Source organism: Ostrinia nubilalis, chromosome 30, assembly GCF_963855985.1.
Source record: "Ostrinia nubilalis chromosome 30, ilOstNubi1.1, whole genome shotgun sequence".
Taxonomy (NCBI): Eukaryota; Metazoa; Arthropoda; class Insecta; order Lepidoptera; family Crambidae; genus Ostrinia; species Ostrinia nubilalis.
Genome location: NC_087117.1, coordinates 4,833,561 through 4,858,472, shown reverse-complemented (window position 1 = coordinate 4,858,472; position 24,912 = coordinate 4,833,561). Strand labels below are relative to the sequence as shown.

Sequence of the window (24,912 nt, the reverse complement as noted above, 5' to 3'; positions counted from 1 at the left end):
TAATATTTTATTATGTAATAAGATGTAAAATATTACGAGTAACAATTGTAGCAACAGTTAAAATTACGAAATGACATCGTCCAGATACACTGAGCACATGGATTGCACATTTCAAGAACAAAATGGCGGCTAGGTACTTACATTTAGGACAAGTACAAAATCTAGGCAGTAAAAATACTTTTGCAACACTCACCCGGTAGCGGGGTTCACCAATACGCGATTACATATTTAGTTTTTAGAACATTACGTAAATCGCGGGTCTGGCGGTGACGGACAGCGATACGTCCGTGCTCACTAACGCTCTGGCTCGGACTAGGAGACGCGGCGCACAGTAGTTTGATTTTAAAAATAGGTGGACATACGATCGAAAGTCATAATTTCACCGAAACAAAAATTGTTTTGGATAGCATTTTGAATGCTGATCAACATTTGTCATTATACATTTTTCGATAAAACGAGCCTTTCATGCTTAAAAAAAATATGACAAGAAAATTTGTATGGAGAAAAATCATTTTAATTTTTTTTCTGGCTACTGTTGCAAACTGTAGCGGTCAAACCTTATGTAGTCGTAAGTACCTATGGTGCCAAATATTACTACATAAATACTTTTTGCGGGCACGCGCGGCGAAGCGAGTAATGGACATGCAAAATTTGAAATATTTTTATTTATGGATTATTGATTTTAATGCACTTAAAGTAATTATTAATAGAAAAATATACATAATCTAACTTACTACAGCCCCCTTTTACCTCATTTCACGCCAAAACCTTTCAAACTAGAACCTACGTTTGTAGGTACTAGGTAGGTAGCCTAAGTCGATCATTGACAATAAAATATTCACTACTGGTCTACTGGTTATGGTGTAAGGTAGATTAGGTCGATATCTACCCTTTACCTAGCTATGTACCTACTTCTTGGCACTTATAATACCGACAGACATGATTAAATAAGTCTTCAAGCAAGAACCCTTGACTTCAATGGTTATGAAAGATTTTTTTACTCTCTAGAGTAGTCCTGAATAGATCCTTAAATCATTTTGACTGTCATACTTAATCGATTACAGTAGGTAGCGAGATAGTTTCAATTTTGATAGAACTGTAATAATTTCCAGTTCTTCTGTTGAATAGTCTTGTACTTTCGAAAAAGTATTCTTTTTTTGGCTTCTTTAAGGAGGTGTGAGTTCCTTTCCCTTTATCTTTTTAAAAAGATAACGTACATAACACCTTCATCAAGTAGGTCACCTTCTTTTCAAACATAAGGTTTGAAATATAACACCTTTATCCAATCATCAAACTGAGAAAAATCTGAAATCCGATATTAATCACCTTCTTCCATTCATGTCTTCAATTATTATCTTCGTTCGAAAAACAATCAAAAAAGATATTTTAGCCTAATTCACTTATCTTGAACAGTGTTCAAAATAATCAAAGTCACTCACATACTTACTTTTTCCGAAAGAATTCAATAGGCAGTTATGCAGTACACCAAAATGTTATCACATTATCTGCATCATGTATCAGCAGTTTTTGTGTACGTTAGTTGGCATATAAAACTATAGGTAGATGTGAACATAATGGATCTGCAATACGGCTCGGAAACGTGACCTCTCAATATAGGCCTTATAAATAATCTCAAAATTGCACAACGTGCTATGGAGAGGTTGTTCAATGTTTATTTACGAGATCGAATCAGAAATGAGGAGGAGATCCATAAACGAACTAAAGTCGCTGACATAGCCCGACGGATTAGCAAGCTAAAGTGGCATAATACGCAGAAGTAATGGCCGATGGGGCAACAAGGTTCTGGAGGCCACGTACCGGAAAGCGCAGCGTAGGACGTCCACCCAAAAGGTGGACCCACGACCTCATAAAAGTAGCAGGAAGGCCCTAGATGCAGGCCACCATCAAGCGGCCATTGTGGAAATCATTGGGGGAGGCATATGTTCAGCAGTGGACGTCCTAAGGTTGAAATGATGATGGATGATGAATAATGTGTGGAGGAGGGTTACGGATATTCCCATTTATGATAAAATTATTCGACTAACTTGAATAAAGAGCCATAAAAATGTATTGTTTACTATATGGGTTGAAACTCTTACTGAACCCACTACCTACTGTAATCGATTATGTCAGTCAAAATGATTTAAGGATCTATTCAGGACTACTCTAGAGAGTAAAAAAATCTTTCATAACCATTGAAGTCAAGGGTTCTTGCTTGAAGACTTATTTAATCATGTCTGTCGGTATTATAAGTGCCAAGAAGTAGGTACATAGCTAGGTAAAGGGTAGATATCGACCTAATCTACCTTACACCATACCCAGTAGACCAGTTAGTGAATATTTTATTGTCAATGATCGACTTAGGCTACCTAGTACCTACAAACGTAGGTTCTAGTTTGAAAGGTTTTGGCGTGAAATGAGGTAATAGGGGGTTGTAGTAAGTTAGATTATGTATATTTTTCTATTAATAATTACTTTAAGTGCATTAAAATCAATAATCCATAAATAAAAATATTTAAAATTTTGCATGTCCATTACTCGCTTCGCCGCGCGTGCCCGCAAAAAGTATTTATGTAGTAATATTTGGCACCATAGGTACTTACGACTACATAAGGTTTGACCGCTACAGTTTGCAACAGTAGCCAGAAAAAAAATTAAAATGATTTTTCTCCATACAAATTTTCTTGTCATATTTTTTTTAAGCATGAAAGGCTCGTTTTATCGAAAAATGTATAATGACAAATGTTGATCAGCATTCAAAATGCTATCCAAAACAATTTTTGTTTCGGTGAAATTATGACTTTCGATCGTATGTCCACCTATTTTTAAAATCAAACTACTGTGCGGCGGGAGCATCGCGGCCGTAGGCGCGTCGCTTGCGCATACATAAAAAACAGTCCGCCCGCTCGACAGAGAACAAAAGAAATATTGAACAACTTGTTTCGCGCGGGTTTGCTTGTAGATTTATTATTTTATTTATTTTATTAGTGTAGAACAATATTAATTATTTAATTAAGTTATTTAGTTAGGTAGTTTACGTAGATTTAGATATTTATTATTTAAGTATATTTAATTAGGTAAATAGTAGTAATTAAATTAGAATTTAGATCTAAGATAACGGTCAGCGGTAACGCTAACCATTACAGCACCATAACTATCGTAAGCAGTGTGGGTGGTAAAAGAGTGTCCTATAAACTAGAATGTTCCTAGAGTGTTTACTGCAAGCAGAGCCCCGATTACGGTAACTTTTAACGTCAACAATCCAGACACGCTTCTCGATTCTGCGATACGATTGGTCGTTCAACAGCGTACGTCAGCTGTTTTGACCAATCGTATCGCAGAATCAGAAACGCGTCTGGATTGTAGACGTTATAAAAGTTACCGTAATCGGGGCTCTGGAGTAGGTCACGTAGTCGGTCTCGTAAATTAACGTTGCTCCTTTTCCCCGCAGCTACATGTGGCGCTGCCGGTCCAGATCGGGCTCGTTCAAACGCTGCCGCCGCTGCGACCGCCGGTACAAGATACGCCGCCGCCGGTCCAGGTCACGGTCTTGACCGGTGAGTGTACGTTTCAGCCAAATGACGTCCACTGCTGGACAAAGGCCTCCTCCAAGGGTTCCCACAACGAGCGGTCCTGCGCTACCCGCATCCTACTTCCCTTGACCTTCCATATACTACGTTTTCTGGCTCGTGGTCGCCATTCGAGAACTTTTCTGCCCCAGCAGCCATTAGCTCTACGAGCTATGTGCCCCGCCCACTGCCACATAAATATAAATAAATAATAGTTTTGCTTACTTTTTTGGTAGAAAATCTTCAGGCGATTTCAAATTAGATAAATCGGATAAAATCGAATTCCTTCCCGAGAATAAAATCACAGAAAAAATGGTCTTACAATTATTATTTTTTATTTCAGGTGCGGACAGACGAAATGTGTGATAAATTATTTGTAAAATTATCAATCAGTAAACATACAAACAAATATGACTGGTATTATTTATAGATAGAATGTTCTTTATTACACACCACACAATTAGGCGGTCTTATCGCTAGGAAGCGATCTCTTCCAGACAACCCAGACTTAAAATATTTATTTTAATTCATATTTTAAAATGCAAAAAAAACACTTCTAAAAATGGCGCACAAAGTATTGGTTAACCTACGCCTATTTTTCAGGCATTTTAAATAAATTTACATGTAGCTTTTTCCATATATTTTCTGGGCATCTAACAGCTGTTCATATTTCCTCTCGTTCTCCAAAATGGTGGTCAACTCCATGATTTGTTTTGGTTTCCACATTCTGAAAGAAATGAAAACCATCAATTTATCACTTTAGTGTGTTGTTGAAACTAATCGATTGTGTCATTTTGAAATTTTATATCGATACCAGCAGAAAGCCGGGCTAAGTTGCGCGTGATAAAATCTCATCAAAGATTTTGGACGACAAAAGTATCGTATCATACGTTATCGAATTAAATCGATTAAATGTCACGATAATGCTTATTGGGGCACACATCCTAAGCCTACAGTAAAGCGAAATCGGTACAGCTGCTAGTCCTCGTCCCCCTGATGGGGATTTTAAAAGTAGACAGATGTGCATCAGCATGCATTTAAAGGTGAAGTTTTCTGTCTGAAAGTAGGCAAACTTGCCTTAACATGCTCATGCTTCCGTGGTCTCCTTCCGAACAGCCCGAAGACCCTCTCCATCACAAAGTAGAACATCTCCACGAAGCTGATGAAACTGGCCCCCAGGAACAGGCCTGCTGCTCCTCCGAATGACACTGGAAAACGAAAAAAACGAACTAAGTTCTACTGTTACGGGACTGACTGTCGAGGTGGGACCTCTCGTTCTCAAGCAAGTTGCCATTCCTGTGCAGCCAGGATCTACAGCTTGACCGCCATAACCCAACCAGTGAAGGTCAACTGTATTCCGGGGAAAGCTTAACTGTCATTGGACTCGCTACGAAAAACCAGAAGACGAAGAACGAATTGTTCGAAGTAAAGACTCGACTCCCCTGTAGTTCAAAAGAAGGCCAATGATGTTAGCTGAAATGACGAAGATGAGCTTCAAGACTTACCCACAAGATCCTGGAAGTAGAAGACGATCTCCCTGGTGTACCGGGTGCGCGGTGGCTGGATGGTGAAGCGGACAGTGCCCCGGGTCGAGAACGGGCCTTTACCCCTGGAAAAGGGAGGTTTCATCATCAATATCATCATCAGGGTATTATTTTAGTCTCCACTGCAGGAGCATGATCCTTTCTAATCTCTCAGAGGCAATTGGAAGAATGGACATTAAATTACGCGAAAATGTTAGTTTTTTTATCTCCACAACGAGCAAGCTCTTGGCCTGCGTCTTCTGATGGAAAATAATGATCAGGGTAAAGGTAGAAGCGAGCTTCACCCGGAATCCTCAACCACAGAGGAACTGGCTATCTTACCTCCAACTGTCGGTACACAACAACGCTGTGCCCTTGTTGATATGGCGACTTAGATAAGGTGGTGTAGCTAGACAGGCCCTACCACCAACCAAACTGAACAGAAAAATCTGCCTCCACTGGGAATCGAACCCGGGACCTCTGGGTCTGAAGCAGCTTAACTTTCCCCCGGGATAAACTTGATCTTCACTGGTTGGGTTTTTATTGGCGGTCAAGCTGTAGATCCTGACTACACAGGAGTTGCAGTGGTGGGAACGAGAGGTGGGAATATTCCTGTAGACCACAGAGGCAGTTAAGGCACTCCCATGCTTGTATTCCTGGCACCAACCATATCTCCTCGTTGCTCGCGATCTCCCGGAAGGTCGCGTCGAGGCACTGTGGACTGCAGCTGCACTTCTGACCGCCATTCACATTCAGCTGCTGGGCGTGGGACGACAGGCAGTGCATGCCAGCAGGGGTGCAGGTCGGGCCTTTACCCCTAACGCCCGTATTCACACACATTACTATGAGGTCTCACAGTGCACGTGGACGCACAGGGTGACACACGAACCAATCACAGAGCTCTCAAGCATCGTAATAAGGGCGTAAGTGGCGTAAGGCTGACATCTATATGTTACGGCTAAAGATAGGTGCGAAGATTAGCCGGCTAAACTTAAGTTTATCTTCGAGAAGCAGCTAAAGTTCGATAACATGTTAGTTTGCGTCGTGATATTCCATCTTTAGCCGGCTAATGTGCACATTAGCCAAAACGAAACGGCTAAAAATGTATTCGAATTAATGCTAATGAAAAGTCAACATCAGGTGGACAAGGCTTTCAAAGATGTCATTGCAAGACAAAATGTGGTACACGCAAATGCCGCTGCCGAATAAATAATGTTCTTTGTAATTCGAAATACCATTCTAGTTCATCATGTTCCAACAAATAGCTCCATATTATTTAACAATTGTGACTAGATATTGTTTTAAGTAATTAACACTGAAGAAGTTTTATTTTGTAATTTTAAATACCTACAAAAGATTCTGTAATGACCAAATGGTTCCTTATTATATTATTTTAATGATTAGGTAGATATTGTTTTAAGTAATTAATATTTTGTTATTAATAATTGTAATTTTGAATACCTATAGGTACATAAATGTATGTGAAATGAAAGTGATTATTTTTTAATAAAGTTTTCGTGTCAAAATAGTAAACATTATTAAGGTGGGTGGACCATGGAAGGCCACGCTCCTTTGAAGGCCAACTATCAAAAAGTCGTAGTTATTGACATGTAAACACATATTCCTTCAGCTATACACTAAGATCCATCAAACTCAAGGCCACAGATGCGGCGGCGAGTCGCTCGCGCCGCTATTGTGGCAGTGCGATCTCACGATTCGTAGACTTGGGTCATCGACGTTACAATTGTTATTCGCGCGCACAGCAAAACGTACGTTTTTAGTTAGATAACCTATTATTATTTCATATTTTTTTACTGTGAATTGTCGTATAAGGATATGTTTATGGTACTAAAGAAAAAAAAATAGTTTTGCCTCGATTTAAGTTAAAATATTGGCAGTGTTCCCAGGAAAGCCAATGGTTCCTTATAAGGCCCATCAAAAATTTGACAGTTGGCCTTGCTAGGGTACATGGGCCTTACAAAAAACATGTACAAACCATGAACATATGAACAGTTACTCTTTAGTTATAAATACGTACCGTTACAGTTAAAACAATGTTTTATATTTATAATATTTTTATTTATAAGGGTTATTAAAATTTTTAACTCATATTAACTCATTTTGGCCTTACAAAGAACGGACCCATAAGAAGGCCATTTGAGGTAAAAAAAAAAAGTTTTTAATTTCATTATAATACGCGTTGGCAAGTTATTTGATGTCAATATAATACTCATTACTACTGTTTTTAAATAATTTCCATTAATATATTCTTAGTTATACGATGGTGTTCAAGTAATGTTCTTTGAGTTTTTTATAAATGATAAAAATATATTGAGCATTTAATGTTTTGCTTAAATGAAAGAGCTTATTATGTAGTTTTAGTAAAAGCGAATATATTAATTGTTACAACTCTATTTTTAAGTTGAACGACTGATGTATAATATTGGCCTTGTTTGGAGCCGTGTTGCTTGCAAGGCCATTTGGAAGAGCTTAACAAAACTTAAGTTTAATGAACACTGATTAAAGCTAGGTTAAAAAAAAGTTATTCATATGGTACACAATAAAACAAACTATTATTTGATAATTTGTTTTTTTCATTTATCCAGTTAATAAAGGAATAAAAAGCGTTTACTCGTTAGAGTGGCCTTCCATGGTCCACCCACCTTACATTGTTTCCTTTTCCATTTCCTTCTACATTTTTAGCCAAGGGCCTGCGGTTACACTTAAGAGCCATTTTACATTTTCGTGCAAATTTCTAAGATTTTGGAAGCATGAATTACTATCTTAAGCAACACCCAGAGATTATTTAATTACTGCGAAAGATAGTTCAATCCTTGTTGTTGACCAATAATGTAACGGATTTACTAAAACTCTTTTGATTAATTCTCAGTGCCCCATCTCCCACAACCATTTTACGGAAAAATTGCCGCAGACTCAATTTCAAAGTCCTGTATCTATTATTTATGCTCGTATAATAAGCTTAAAAATATATAGAAATCATCGGACATATATTCTTGTAGTCCAATAATCAAACGGATTCTTGAATTTCATTACCATTATTGAGTAAAATCTAAAAATATTTTGGCAAATTTTTAAGATTTACGTCACATTTTGATCGTGATTTTTGGTTTTAATACACAGCAATAACAGCAATAAAAGTATCCCAAAATAAAGAATATTCATTGGAGAATTGATTTCCACAGTTATTGTTTAAATATTAGTAACTACTTTGTCAAAATATTGATGTGAATATCAGTATAAATTACAATGCGGAAGCCGACATTGATTAGTACGGCGCGAGCGCCCGTCAAGGCAGGACCTGTGTCATTTTTCCCGCCATGACGTTTACGTGTGTTCGTGTCATGAAGCGGAGATTTATACGGCGACCAAATACTTTTGATACTATGCCGGGAGGTCCGTTTTGAGTCGGCCGTTTGGTGGTTCGAAACGGACTAATATGCCGAGAGGTCCCGGGTTCGATTCCCGGCCGAGCAGAAATTGAAATGATGAAATTTAATTTCTTTGACGGGACTGGGAGTAACTATGCATTTATGTATGAATTTAATTTAATAAATAAATTATAAAAGTTTGTAAGTACATAGTATATCTGTTACGGTCAAAGTGATAAATGTGAAAATTATGAATAATCGCCGGTTATTATGAATAATTACCGCATGATTTGGTAAATGTGATTAATATGAGTTCATTTATGTGTGTATAAAACTAAATAGGCGTCTTAGGGGTGGCCCAAGGGCCACCCCCGCCGCACCTTAACCTATTTTTCACTTTAAATCAAAACATTATGTTATAGGAATCATGGAAAAGTAATATTATGCAAGAAACATTCCAAACTCATTATGCCAAATTATATTAATATATGATATCAAAACGCCAAAAGTTTGGCTGTACACGAGCACGTACCTACACAAGATGTTGTTCTCTTTCATGAATTTTGTTAGTACTAAGGTTGAATTATCAAATAATCACTGTTAAATGTGATTAATTTATCACTTTTACCGCGACTGTCGGTAATTATTCATAATAACCGGTTATTATTAATAATTTTCAATTTATCACATTAACCGTAACATATCTATTAAGCTAGCACCCTTAACACAAGCATATTAGTTGCTTATTTTGGGACTAGATGACATTGTGAAATTGTCCAAAGATTTGTTTATTTATTTATCCGCTTTGAGTTTTGTTTCGTGAAGAAGAAAAAGAACCGTTTTGTTTCGAGAGGGAAGTTTTGTTGTTAAATCAATAGTAATAAAAGAGGAAAGATTTGATTATTTGTTTGTTTGAAGGCAATAGGCTCCGAAAAGAAATTCTTTCACTAAATGTTTCCTATGTTGGCTATAAAATATTTTCAAAAACTTTACTCCAAAATCTTCGATAATTGGTCGTTTAATAAATAAATTAGATAACATATTAATATTTTTTTGTTGTTTCCAGTACGATTTCAGTACTAGTTTTTAGAAATTCTATGATTTAACTAAAGTGTTATTTTATGCATAATTTATTAACTTCTAAAATATATTCCCTATTGATAGATGACGTGCTTCGTATTTGGTTAAAAAGGTGTAGAATGTTATTTTGAAGATAACTTGCTTCCATAGAGATATAGAAAGATGCTAAGTAATGCGCTGAGTTCGAAACTCAGTGTCAAAGAAATCAAAATATGTGCTCATTATCCACTGCGGTATCAGTATTCAACGTTCGAATAATCTTTAGTAGTATGCAAGCAATGTAAACTGTTTACATTATAACGTCGCTGCTGTCATCATTGCTATCACAAGCAATATGTTCTGTTTTTGGGCATATTGTTGCGACACCGGCTCCGCCCCCTTATCACATTTCCCTTTAGTTTCTGTGATCTGTGCTTGCTTCGAAGTTGATATCAATTAAATATTCCTTAGTGCTTTTGATTTAAATTATTTTTTTTATTTTGACACGTGTTTGAAAAATCAAGAAATAGTCAATAATACAACAAATGAAAACGAAACATTGCATTGCAAGTTGCAATGTTTCAATATTGATGAGGAGATTCCATTGGAAAGTCTGTATTCATTCCTAGGATTCCCCTAACACCATCAAATTCAAGAGAATTCTAGAGAGTGCAGTTTCCCATCTCATGCTTAGGGCCACGGTTTAAAATAGCGTGGTTGCATAGAGCCTGCAACGGGCAACCGCGTGCGCTGCTCATACTAATTTTCGATACAAAAACAAGTGTTGGCTCACGAGTTTTAGCGGAGTTCCATGTGGTAGCGGGAGTAGACTTAAGGGAAATCTATGCTTCTCCGACGGCCAGTTGTAAGTTGTATGCTCCAGAGTGTGCACACAATAGCCTGGTGATTTTAGCACCCGAAGGAAATGTTTCAATTTTGTTGTAGAAAGATATCATAATTTTGTAAGTATTCAGATATTTAAACATACCTAATAATTTGTAGGTTTTATATTAAAAAATATTATCATATAACAAAATTAATAATTTCTTAGAATAATTTAGTTTTATTAGAACCAGTTTCCACTTCTTCGCGGAAAAAGTCGCGGGCAAAAAGCTAGTATGGAATATGTAGTATTGCCCGCGGCTTTACTCGCGTGAAATTTAGTTTGCTACAGATCGTCATAAATATTGTTATTCTGGTCGACGCCAGGGATGGATGAGCATCGCTGTCGCTGGCGACAGGGTCTTCTGGTTAAGGGTTCATGACGTAGTTCTCAGGCAAAATGAAATCCACTCATAGAAATTAATAAACTTAGTGTATTCACGAGAATAATTACACACAGCACTAGAGTCGTATCGGAACTGAGTGAACCAACGGTCTTGCGATAGGAACGTCCGACTCGAGTGATAGTTGAACACAAACTGCCTAGTACTGCTGTACTGTACTGTAAAGCTTCATCAAAATTTGTTCAGTAGTTTTTGCGTGAAAGAGTAACAAACATCGAAACATCCATACAAACTTTCGTATTTATAATATTAGTAAGACTTGTAAGAAGAAAGATAGTAAGATGAATTTATTTTAGTTATTTGTTAAATAATAATAATATTTATTTATTTCTTAGCTCTGTCTGATAATGGATCTGGAGGAGTTGCAATGGCCACCTCCATTGCAACTCCATAACAAAACAATAGAACCCTATGGAGTTTGGGCTTGTGTAATTGGGTGAATATCAACAAACTCGATTTTTGCCTAATTCCGGTGGCGAATTTTAATTTCCACTTTCCAAAACTATTTTGTGGCAGAAATAATAGTAAATAACTTGTATTATTCAATGATATGGTAGAGATCAAAATATTATTAATACTTCTCGAGATATGTTAATTTGAAATTCTCAAGAGCCACCGAAATTGTATTTGAGCCACCGGAATTAAGAACCAATCCACCGAAATTTATTTATACAGCGGAATTCGGAATGTTATGGATGATTGTTTCAAATTACTTATTTATTTGTAATCAAGTAAGTATTATTATCCAGTAAAGATGTTTATAATTAAAAACAATATTCAGGCCTGTGTAGTGACCCTAAAAAAGCATCAGATCTTCCCATGTGAGTCGTAAGAGCCGACTAAGCAATCTAAATACTGGAGGGTGGGCTGCAGCATCTTTCCAGGTATTATACTACCATACTGGCACTACCAACCAGCCTGCTAAGCATGGTGATAACGGCAAAATCCCTCCATAGAGAACAAATCCAAAACTTTCTGGCTCTAGCCGCCAACAGCCCCGTTATTCTAGACTCATCACAAAGACATCATACATGACCCTCAAACCCAGAAACCAACTCTAGTCCCGGGAGGGCGACCAACTGCCCCAGGTTAGTGTTAGGTTTATCTTCCATAAGTAAAAATGTTGGTCCAGGCTAGCCAAGTTTTCATGATGGTATCATACCTATCCTACACTCAGAATTACGCAACTAATTATTCGCTAAAGACCATGCGAACTGGAGATTAAGTATGAAGATATTTCTAGATCTATATCAGCTATTGAACTAACACATTACATATTTGTGAGTTAAATGAAAGTAGTACAATTAAGAAACGGAGGACTAAATCCAGCCAGTCTCATGGAGAGAGAAGGCCTAGCAAAACATGCCAGAACTGTAAAAGCGTACTGAGCTGCACCCTAATAGTACTGCGAAAATCAAAATGTAGTAATCATTTTTAGACGAACAGGCAATTTAATCACATGTGCATTCTCCGATCACCACACAGTTTATGACCGCAGTCTATGGAGGAACACTATCTGCGGTCGCGATCCTCATCAGTGAGGGACCGAGGAAGAAGAAGAAGTGATCACCGAAATAGAAGAATGCCGAATAAAAGATGCTCAAAAGATTGATGAAGTCTAAGCCACGACCAGTGCCAATTCAGCTCCAAAATCCCACGAATTTTCAGCTCGAGTGGCAGGATAGATTGCTACCTACGAGACTAGGAAAATTTTAGCTGTTGCAGAACTATTCTCATCTGTTTTTAAGATTCTGCTTAGTATCGATGTATAAATAGCTATCCAAGTCCTCACGCTGATACAAAGTGTATTATAGAGACGATTTTTTGTAATAAATCGAAAGTATGTATTTGCGAGGACCAAATTGAATATACCAACATGAATAATGAGGATAGCAGAACCATTTTGGTAAATGCCTAAGCTGCTAGGAGAGATTAAGAAGCACTACTAGTAATTAGGCCGAAGATCGAGATTATCCCGACACTTTAGCGAAGATATCCTAGACTTAAGCTTGAGCGAGATTAGAATGCCCTATTAAAAACAACAAGGTATGAACCAGGAGATAATGAAATCACAACTGAGCTTATGAAATCAGTGGTCGCTTACTATGGGCCTCATAAGAAGGCTCACGGTCACCCAAAGGGCGATGGAGCGGGTTATGCTCGGAGTTTCCCTGCGTGATCGAATCAGAAATGAGGAGATCCGCAGGAGAACCAAAGTAACCGACATAGCTCGCAGAATTGCTAAAATCAAGGGCCAGTGGGCGGGATACATAGCTCGTAGAGACGATGGCCGTTAGGGCAGGAAAGTTCTCGAGTGGCGTCCACGGGCTGGAAGACGTAGCGTGGGCAGGCCTCCTACTAGGTGGGCCGACGATCTGGTAAAGGTCGCGGGAAGAGCCTGGATGCGGGCAGCGCAGGATCGTTCATTATGGAAAACCTTGGGGGAGGCCTTTGTCCAGCAGTGGACGTCATTTGGCTGAAACGAACGAACGAACATGCAACTTCTGAAGTATTTGTATGAAAACTTCATCATATCAGCCCTCCCCCAAGATCACAACTCGAAACTTATCTGATTGCTGCGAGGGTTCAGAGTTGGAGACACCATAATCTCTTAAAGTCTTCACTACCTCCCACTTAGAGGTTTTCAAGCTTCTGAGCTAGACCGATCTCAGTATCAAGATACGGCGAGTACATCACACAACTTCGATTAACTGACGATATTGTAGTTATGACTGAGACCTTAGTAGACCTAGGTACAATGCTCCAGAGCCAATAAGACCAATCCTGGCAATAGATTCGCCACCGGAGCCACCGGAATTGCGCCACCGAAATTAAAAAACTGTAACAAAATTCAAATTATAAAGAAAACCATAATTCTGATCAATAATTTCTGTATGCAGATACAACAAAACACCAAACTTTAATCATGTTAAAGAATCGTTTAGCATCTAAGTAAGTAGCTTTCACTCATACACTTGTCAGCGAAATTGAAAAATTTTGTATTCCTGTGCCGCTGATACAAATATTTACGAGTCTGCTGGAAAAACAATACCACAAGTCGCAAGTCTTTATAGCCCGATCAGGAGGACAAAGCTGTGTGATGCAGGGAAGAAGAACTCTACGTCTCTCAAAGCTTCTTTGGAGATGTAAGAGAGTGTCGAAATTGAGCCACTGTAATTGCTTTTTTTCGTGGGACAGTTTTGAAAGGCTATTTAAAACACTTAAATTATGAAATATCACATGTCTTTCATATCATTTGGAAGTCTTATTTAATGTATTTTATGGCTATACTATTCTTAAATTACTAGGATCCCCGAGAAAGAAGGAATAACACAATTTATGAGTAGAAATAGAGTTAGGACACGCCACCGCTATTAGATTTTGGGTCTTTGAAAAATTTTTTAGTACATAAAATAACTACCTATTGTCCTGAAGACTTTCCTATCGTGTAAAACGCTGTTTAAACTATATACAGAAAAAAAAATCATCGCTCTAGTTACATTTCTCCCATCGATTCTCAGCTCCGCCGCGTAAAAAACGTGCTTGGGATATTCACCCAATTCGCCTTGACGAATACTTCGTCTAGGTAAATGATATCCAGGGTCCGATGATGGAGCTGCAAGGGGGCAGATTTTTTTTCACTATGTGACTGTCTTTATTTTGTACTTAATATAATATATTTTACATATTATACCTATTCGTGTTTCATTATTAATCGAAATAGTTAAGTATAAAAATCTTTAAAAGACTAAATAAACTCTATTAAAATTTTAAATTAATTTATCATGTTTATACCTTATTCTACCTTAAAATTAATAACTTATATCAAGTCTTAATACGGTCACGGCTCAAGATTTTTTTGTCCATTTCGGCGTTCTTTTTACTCTTTTGTCGTTGCGTTGACAGTTTGTAGCTAAATTCGCGCGGAATATTTTTGTGAAATGGCTCTTAAGTTTAGCCGGCTAAAGATAGAAGAAACTAACATTAACACCTCGTCGAAGATAAACTTAAGTTTAGCCGGCTAATCTTAAGTTTATGTTCACACCTACCTTTAGCCGTAACATATACATCGCGATAACCCGAATGGTTTAGCCATGTATTCGCGTATAACGTTAGGTACTTGGTGCTTCTTTTTTAACAGAGCTTCGCGTTTAATCTCGCTCCAGGTCTTGCCAATTTTCTTCGCCAGTTTGCTTGGGGCAACCGCGTTTGCGTTTTCCTTGGAGGTTCCAATTCCAATTCAGAGTCTGCTTGGGGGTGTGATCGGGACCTAAATGACTACTAACCATATCTCCTCGTTGCTCGCGATCTCCCGGAAGGTCGCGTCGAGGCACTGCGGACTGCAGCTGCACTTCTGACCGCCATTCACATTCAGCTGCTGGGCGTGGGACGACAGGCAGTGCATGCCAGCAGGGGTGCAGGTCGGGCCTTCTGTTAGGGGAGTCGTACAGTCACTTAAAGAGACCCACGTTACCACCAGGGATATTGTGGGTCTGTAGTATAGCATCAAATAGTTCGTGATACCCAAAGTGGCCAAAAAGCTGAAATCATTACCTTATTCCAATAACAAAGACGTGCTGCGAATTTATTTGACTACTGGGTGTAACGAACTACATTACGCTGACTGTATTTTGTACAGTCAGCTAAGTACTAATTTGATTTATTTGTTTAAAACCTTATTGCACACAATAACAAGCTGCAAAAGGCGAAGTTAATGCCATATGGCATTCTCTACCAGTCAACCTTTGGACAAAACTGAAAATTACAATAGGCGATGATGCATCATTGACGTGTTGAAATACGTATTCTTACATTTAGACTTCTATGTAAATAAATATTTGATGATGTGATCATCATCATCATCATCAGAACAATAACAATTCGATTCAATATCAGTCGTAGATTTCCTGTTGATGATTGGTAGACATTGAAAATCATCGATTGAAGCCTCAATCTTAGCTTAAATAGAATTGAATTTTGAGTTATTATTATCACTGTAGGAGCACCTCCCACTCTAATTGTATATTTTTGGAGTTAGTGACGGAAATATTGTGATACGTTTAACGTTTCCTAAAACTAAAGGTCGGTTTGGAATAGTACCTAGGTACCTAGATATCGAGGTTACCTTGATGAATGTAGTAAAAAGGCTTGCAGCCACACAGCTTGATAGCCAGACGGCTCCTGCAGGCCAGGCGGCAGGTGTTGGTGCTGTACACCTGGAAACATCATCAGTTCACTCCACTGCAGGAGCACGACCCTGTCTTAATTTAGTTTAGTTTAGTTTTGTTTAGTCTAGTAAAATATTCTAGTTATCATAAGAGTTTAATAACCGTTAATTGCCATTTACCGTGTATTCTCACTTGTTAACTTTTGTTACTTAAGGCTGCCGCGACTCAAGCACAGCTTAGTGCAGCAGCCGCTAGATCAGCGGTTCCCTAACTTATTTTGTCTACTGCCCACTTTGAGAATAAATTCTTTTTAGCGCCCCCATTTGTAGTCGAGTGTCGAGTGCTCAGTCGGTGTCTAAGAGTCCTCCTAGTAAATGACGCCTCCCAAGCCTCTACACAACGTCCCGATTTTTTTTTCTGGGTCTCTTACCGCCCCCCTTTAAGCCTGCAGCGCCCACAAGGGGGCGTTATCGCCCACTTTGGGAAAGACTGCGCTAGATAAACACTGTAAACTCTTTTTTTTTTCAAATAAAATACTTTTACTTTTTTTTCATTTATCATCATTTCTAACCGTCTGCCCAGCGTGGGGAGTGTAGGCCAACTCCTCCATTTGCCTCTGGTGAATTAGAGAGTCGTGCTCCTGCAGTAAAGACAATGAACCTCTCTAAATACCTATTTAAATAAAACAAAGTCGGGTTAGTTACATGTTAAAAAACTCAAGGACGGCTGGGTTAGATTTTGACGAAATTTTATAGACCTTGACACCCCGCTGAATAACATAAAGGCTACCTTTTACCCGACTACCCAAAAATGAGGGGAATGTTTTAGTATATCTAAAAAAACTGAAGGTTGTGTGAGTACCTAATGTTTTACACGGTTTTAATATAAAAGAAGAATGAAACTGCGCGATGAAATAAAAATAAGCGATACCTAATGAAGTTAAAATTAACACAAAACATAAAAACTATTTTTAAACGAATTAAAATTATTTTATAGCGTGATTAATATAAAATTCAAATATTCAGTAATACGAGTTAACTACAGAAAACTGTTGTGGATTTTTTCTCTCAGAATCTCTTTTACCATATTTTTAATTGTTATCAAATTATGTAAGTCTACGGAGAATCAGCTAATAATACCATCGGTACACACTAATTACTGTTATTTTAAAAGTCTGTTAAAAATAACTTTCACGTCAGTCTTCTTAAATTCTGTTGTAACTGGCTCATAATTTCGTCAGTCATCTCAACATCCGATATGGTCTAGTGGCTAGGATACCTGGCTCTCACCCAGGAGGCTCGGGTTCGATTCCCGGTATCGGAAGCAACTTTTTGCTTTTTTTATTTTTGAAGAACATTTACAATTACAGTCAATTTGATATTATTATATTTTTTATTTATTTATAAAATGCCAACAATTTTGCAACCATTTTTTTTACCGACTTCAAAAAAGGAGATTCTATAGTACTTATTATTATTCGGTGGTTCTATGGTTAACTGTCGTTTATTTTATTTTAAAATATAAAATCTACCTAAGTATAAGTTCCAAGTATGTTATTAAATTATTATAACTACTCTCCATAATATATTGACCTAGGCACTTAAAATTATTTTTTGTTTACTTTAATTAGCTGCGCCCGCGACTTCTACGCGTTTTCTTAAATTCTCCAATCTTTAGCGTAATTTTCTACGGGACTATTCCCACCTATCAGTCCCACCGCTACAACTCCTGTGTAGCCAGGATCTACAGCTTACCTACCAATAAAACCCAACCAGTGAAGGTCAAGTTTGTCTCGAGGGAAAGTTAAACAGTCATTGGACTCTGCAACTAAATTAACCAAAAGAAGAAGAACATAGGAATACGAAATTGGTCCAGATAGATGATGGATGAATGTAGATTGAAATACTATCCAACCAAACCTGGTCTCGTTGGTTAGGGGGTTCGTCAGTGAATCTGCAACCTCGCCGGGCCGGCTTCAACGGGCGGACCTAGGGATTACAAATATTTGATCATTTTGAAAGAAAGACATTAAGAAAGAACAAAAAAGTGTACTGAGCAGTGCCATCTTGTCGCAATACCGACGCCCATTGCAATGGGAGTGAGTATTCGAATATTTTTTCAGTAATTGGGTTAAATATTATGTATTCTGTGGTTAAATCGATAATATTCGATTTAAAAACGGGCTGTTCCAAAATTAGCACCTCACTGACACCAGATAGATGTAGCTGGGCCATGTATAATAACATTTGTGGATTTTGGACTATTTATGTCAAAAAAAAATCAAAATTTCTTTATTTTCATATAAGACACATTTACAGGGGTTGGGAGTCTCCTTTATAAGTTTAAAAAACCTGTATTAAGAGACGCCCGCTCTTTCGATCAGTTTTACATAATAAGAAAATTAAAAAATAAATAACTACTTAACTACATGATTTTTTACTTAACACCAAAATTAGTACCAAAAGTTGTGTGAGTATGAGATATTGTGTGTGTGGGTTTGTGTGAATGTGTGCATGCGTTAATTGTTTCTTGTGTTTGCTTGTCCTGTCTTACCTACCTACAAACTGAACGGCTATTTCTGCGGCGAGGAGGTAGTGACCGCTTTACCTACCGCTACCGTTATGTCAGCATCAGCATGCATTGTTTTTTAAATTAAAAAAATCCTTTTACCCCTTGTCCACAGTGCGTCTCCATCACACTGAGTTCACTCTGCCGGTTTAGGGACGCGAACATGGTAGCCTTCATCTGGGTGATGTCGGACACGTCGTACGGAGAGTGCACGTAGAACTGGAAATAAGGAATTAAATTATTCATCATCATCATTTCAGCCATAGGACGTCCACTGCTGAACATAGGCCTCCTCCCCCAATGCTTTCCATGTTGCCCGGTCGGTTGGTAGCGGCTTGTGTGCAGAATGAAAGAAAGAAAGAAAAAAATTGATTGATATTAATAACTTAACCACCCAAGTCTGGTCAGGTTGATGTCGAAATTGAATTACCCCCTGTTTCTGCATTGAGATAGCTTGAACGTGCTCATTTTTAAATCTAATGAACTTAAGCCTATTTTCGTTTCAACGATCTAACGTAGTGGCACCAATGACCGACAAGAACCAATGACCGACACTTTATTTTTTGATTCAATAAAATAAGAGTATAAAATCGATTTCTTAATATGTCAACACTGTACCATAGAAAGCACACTTTTGACTGCCTCCCATTGACATTTAAGCAAAATCCGCCAATTTATTTTGAAAATGGCAGTATAACAACTGATTGCGGCTGGAGTACCGGTGAAAATAACAACATTTCTTAGTAAAATCCTTAAGGAAGTGAGTACATTTTTTGTTAATTACACTACTGTATTGTAACTTAATTGAATTTTATCTTTTTCACGGGTTACTTTAAGAACTATAGAATCCATTTTTGTTATAACGAATTTAAAATGTTATTTTGATATTAGTAAAATGTTGGTGTCGATCACTGGTTTTCACAAATTGACTTTTGCCAATAATCGACACGTGTCGATAGTAATTTTTTGGAACATTTTTCATTTGACAACCGAATATAGTTCTTATGACTTTGCGCATTTAGTAGATATTTGAAGTAAACTATTCATAGTCGAGCTACCAGTAATCGACAAGTGTCGATTATTGGGGAATAATATATGTCGATGATTGGTTCGAGAAAAAATTATTCTCCCGAGCAGTTAGAAAAAGCTGTAGAAGCTGTTAAAATTGCGAAAAGATTGCAGTTGCTGCTAAACGTTTCGGAGTACCTAGGTAGGATTACGCTCCATGATAAAATTTCGGGAAAAACAACAATGGGTTACACTATATTATACAGGGTGGAAACGATAAGTGATCTCATTCCATTGTTTCTTAACTATACAAGATATCCAAAAACTGATTACTGATCCTGAAAGTGCTTTACGAGCTCTATCCAACGGTACCAATAATAGGTTACCAAATAAACTGGATCTATCCGAAAATTCAATGTTTCCGGCTTCCATACATTTAGTAAAACCACATAATCTTAAAAACTATTCAAGATATCTAAAAACTGGTTACTGATCCTGAAAGTGCTTCACGAGCTCTATCCAACGGTACCAATAATAGGTTACAAAATAAACTTGATCTATCCGAAAATTCAATGTTACCAGCTTCCATACATTTAGTACTGCCACAGTCATGGCACTCATGTCTTGATAATATTATAGTAAGTAAAGCCTAAAACCAATGTTTTCTAAATAAGAATGCAATTTGGAGTTCAATTTAAGTGTTTATTATTGAATAAAAAAAAATTAACACTTCTAATATTGTGTGGCTTGCATACATTTAGTATGAAGCCTGAAAACATTGAATTTTCGGATAGATCCAGTTAATTCTGTAACCTATTACTGATACCGTTTGAAAGAGCTCGTGAAGCACTTTCAGGATCAATCAATAACCAGTTTTTCGATATCTTGTATAGATAGTTTAGAAATAATCGAGTGAGATCACTTTTCGTTTCCACCCTGTATAATGGGGCCGAGCACAGTTTTAACTAAAATCGGGACTATTCCCACCTCTCGTTCCCACCACTGCAACTCCTGTGTAGCCAGGATCTACGGCTTGACCGCCACAAAAACCCAACCAATGAAGGTCAAGTTTGTCCCGGGGGAAAGTTAAACTGTCATTGGACCCGCAACGAAATTATTCAGAAGAACATAGGAGTTCGAAATTAAGGTTCGACTTTCCCTCCATTTCAAAGCGGATGACAGGTGACAAACAAAGGTTTAAACCCTTTAAGAAAAGATTATGCACCACGGACAATAAATATCAATTAAGGGGGCTTATCTTATGAGCAATTAGCAACTACCTGCCAATAATAATTTTCACAAAATCGCTTAAAAGCACGGAAATTTTTCCTTGTCGCGACAAGATCGGTGTAATAAATTGCGGAAACAGATGTAGGTATGTTGTATTCTTAGATTAATAAAACCTAGATGGATAGTCTTCATACAAACGCTTCGTCAAGAGTGAGGCAAAAATCTTATGTCATTAGTGTCAATTTTGTTGGGGAGTGTAGACAGTGAAGGCGATTTTCCCGTAAGTAGGGAAATTTTTAATACGTTTTTAATTATTTTATAACTAACAAAAACAAAACGCATCATGTACTTACTTATTTATTGAATTCAAAGTACCTACCTAATTACAATAAGATAAATCGACTGAAAAGTCTCGATTTCATAAAAAAGGAAGTGTATTTGTACGGCGAACAATTGGGAAATAAATTTTCTTGTTACTGGTATCATTCCCGTATTTAATTTTTGAAAGCCAAATTCAAGCAAAATACGCGTCGAATCGTAGTACTTACTTATGAAATGTAACACTGGTCACTTTCTTTAGTTTTTCTGATGTATTTAGACACCCTTTCACAGCACAAACCGTCTTAATTAATTAAAAGTCGTCGGACGTGTTTACCAATTTTTCACTTTGACAGTTCATGTGACGTTTACGAGTAAGCCATTCTGGCTTACTAAAATCTGCCTCACCTTTCGTGCACTGACTATCTATCTAGGTTTTATTAATCTAAGGTTGTATTGAATTAAGCATTAAATTACGTTCATGTTTCCAAAGATCACACTCCCACAAGATAATATGATGGACAGACTGCTCATGACTGACATCATTAGTGGAACACTCGCAAAAAGGAGACGGAACTACACTCGCGAGCAAAAGTATGGAATCACTTACATAAAGTTGTTTCCACGCGATCTTGTGTACTAACGAATTTGTTAGTAACAAAAAAAGTGGCACCATTTTAAAGATTAAACTTTTATCTTTAAATTGATACCAAATTCATTTAAATCACACCAGTATTTAAAAAGATATCCCGGCTGATGTGAAGAAGTAACGAAAAAGACATGTATGAACTGTTTGAAACGTCGCAAGTTGCGGCCTATTTACCCCCTATAAAAGCACGCGTTTTCGGGTTTTTGCTTTCACACGTTGATTCATACACATCTCCGCTTCTTTTGACACTTTACCTGGGATTCTACACCTTCAGAAGCAGCACAAATCGTTGCACTATTGCAAGAAGGGCTCAGCCAGCGGGCTGTCGCACGTCAGCGCCACATACGCCAGTCCTGGGTTTCGAAAGTTTTAAGACGCTTTCGGGAGACTGGTGGCTTTATCCCGAGACCAAGTTCTGAACAGCGCCGGCGCACATCGCAGAGGGAAGACCGTTTTTTCATGTCAACCTCTCTATGAAATCGTCATTTGACTGGAATCGACGTCCAGTAAGAGCTCAGAAATGTTCGTAGGATAGCTGTTAGCGAGTAGACAGTTTGTCTAAGACATAAGCAATAGAATTTAACTCCAAAAAGGTCTGCCACAGGCTCGAAACTGACAGCAGGTCACCGATAAGCACGCTTTCAATTTGCTCGTACACATCTCGATGTTAAGTCGAGCAAGCCACCCCCATAAGCCACTGTTTCAGCGAACCAGCACTGCACAAATCGCTCCTCAGGCTGCCTATAAACCCGACCTCTTCGACTGCTGCCCTGCAAACACAGTTTGCATTCATCGGAGAACAGAACTCGCCTCCATTACTCGCCTTCCCAGCGAGATGTGTATGAGCAAATTGAAAGGGTGCTTATCGGTGACCTGCCGTCAGTTTCGAGCCTGTGGCAGGCCTTTTTGGAGTCAAATTCTATTGCTTATATCTTAGACGAACTGTCCACTCGCTAACAGCTATCTTACGAACATTTCTGAGCTCTTGATGGACATCGATTCCAGTCAAATGACGATTTCATAGAGAGGTTGACATGAAAAAACGGTCTTCCCTCTGCGATGTGCACCGGCGCTGTTCAGAACTTGGTCTCGGGATAAAGCCACTAGTCTCCCGAAAGCGTCTTGAAACTTTCGAAACCCAGGACTGGCTTATGTGGCGCTGACGTGCAACAGCCCGCTGGCTGAGCCTTTCTTGCAATAGTGCAACGATTTGTGCTGCTTCTGAAGGTGTAGAATCCCAGGTAAAGTGTCAAAAGAAGCGGAGATGTGTATGAATCAACGTGTGAAAGCAAAAATCTAAAAACGCGTGTTTTTATAGGGGGTAAATAGGCCGCAACTCGCAACGTATCAAACAGTTCATACATGTCTTTTTCGTTACTTCTTCACATCAGCCGGGATATCTTTTTAAATGCTGGTGTGATTTAAATGAATTTGGTATCAATTTAAAGATAAAAGTTTAATCTTTAAAATGGTGCCACTTTTTTAGTTACTAACAAATTCGTTAGTACACAAGTTCGCGTGGAAACAACTTCATGTAAGTGATTCCATAGTTTTGCTCGCGAGTGTAGTTTGAATTAGTGAAGTTTATGTTTAAAGTTGCCATGCCCCGTGAAGAACTGCGACGAGCAATGGTCGATTTCTAACCATCGCCTAGTTAGACGTTCGCGTACATTCGGGAAGAAATTATATAAGTGACGCCCTTTGACTGACGTATTCCATCTTTTTTGCCATTCATTAAGTAATTCCTCTTCAACGACTTCTCGGGAATCAAATAATCGGCTTATTTTAGAACAATCGCGGCTATTTAAGAAATCGGAGGTTAGATATATTTTCCCTTGATGCGAAGTACATAGCCGCACGCTTCTGTACCTCTAAGTCGACCGGCAGTACACCAGCCAGGACTGGCAGAGCTTCCGTCCTAAACCTGGTCGAGTACTTGCCAAAAAAGGAGATCGTCGATAACTGGGTGTCGGTAAGTGGCAGCTGTCGATGACTGGGTGTTTACTACTGGAGATTCGGTGTCGATGATTGGAGATTTATATGCTTTTTAATTTTTTGGGATTTTTTTCTAGTCCGTGTATAGTTAATAAAAATAATACATCCTATTCTTATCTCAAGAATATATCTTATCATGCTCAATCGTTACTTTTGGTTTAAAGATGACTAAATGACCTTTAATCTTAATAAGAAGCCCAATATCTCCTTAAAGTGTCGATCATTGGTGCCACTACGCTACTTACATTTTTTCCGGGGCAAAAAAAAATGTATACAGTAGCGCTCGCGCGTTTCTGCGCTTTTTTTAACGCCCCTCTTAGACAGCCACCCAGGGCAGGTGCCCCGGTTTGCCTCCTTCCACTTTTGGCCTGATCATCACTTTCCATCAGGTCAGATGCTAACCTGATGGAAAGCTATGCTTGTACGCTAGACGGCCGTTCGTATCACGGGGGGTTCTAGACTAATAACTCTCGTACGACCTTAATACGTTGTTTAGGTTTTCTTACTCAAACGAGAACGACATTTATTCCTGCTCGGGGTACTGAAAGATAGAGGTATTACTTACATCAGCTTCCTTATCCAGCTCCATGATGACGAAGCAGCTGAATGAAGAGTACTTGCAGGTGATCGGGAAATTCCTCGTATCGTTTGCATTCAGTTTTCTGAAACAATAATGTAATTTATTTAAATTCTTCTTCCTATCACTAGTAGTACGAGAGCCCACGACCAAAATTTTTGTCTCATAGCAATACGGCCAAAACCGCATCAAATCGATAGATACGATTATCCTGAACTCGAAAATACCAATATCAGACATTTTCCGCGTAGCGTTTGATCTGACCGAATTTTCAAAATTGTCAAAGAATTTTACCGAACTGCATCATAGCAATATGTCTGATTTGCAGACTGTAGTTGAATGATAGTTCTGAGATACCGGAAACATTATTTTCAGACGTTAGTGGTGTAGCGCAAACCCGTAAAATCACTTAAAAAAATTAAAAATGAGACAAAAAAGATGTCTCATAGCAATACGTCTTAAAATCTTTTTTATTAGTAAATTTTGGTTATTTGATGCGAACAAAACAATTTTCAGACGGAAATGTGAACGCATTAAATTTTGAGACCGTTTTGAAAATGTTAACAAATTTTA

At 38.1% G+C, this 24,912-nt stretch overlaps 1 protein-coding gene, 1 long non-coding RNA gene and 1 other non-coding gene across 3 annotated transcripts; 1 reads left to right on the top strand and 2 right to left on the bottom strand.

Annotated features, from left to right (window-relative positions):
* Positions 1–4,547: 4,547 nt before the first annotated feature.
* Positions 4,548–5,932, bottom strand: LOC135085870 (uncharacterized). Its single transcript, XM_063980655.1, has 4 exons — positions 5,760–5,932; positions 5,075–5,178; positions 4,647–4,777; positions 4,548–4,562 (listed from the first exon to the last, which is right to left on the bottom strand). Exons 1-4 carry the CDS (start codon positions 5,930–5,932, stop codon positions 4,548–4,550), a joined length of 423 nt encoding a protein of 140 aa, XP_063836725.1.
* An 11,313-nt stretch (positions 5,933–17,245) lies between these two features.
* On the top strand, positions 17,246–17,317 carry Trnae-cuc (transfer RNA glutamic acid (anticodon CUC)). Its single transcript has one exon. It is a non-coding gene; the product is annotated as a tRNA-Glu (tRNA).
* Positions 17,318–17,911: 594 nt separating this feature from the next.
* Positions 17,912–24,418, bottom strand: LOC135086071 (uncharacterized). Its single transcript, XR_010260287.1, has 3 exons — positions 24,328–24,418; positions 18,665–18,781; positions 17,912–17,982 (listed from the first exon to the last, which is right to left on the bottom strand). It is a non-coding gene; the product is annotated as an uncharacterized LOC135086071 (long non-coding RNA).
* Between the last annotated feature and the right edge of the window lie 494 nt (positions 24,419–24,912).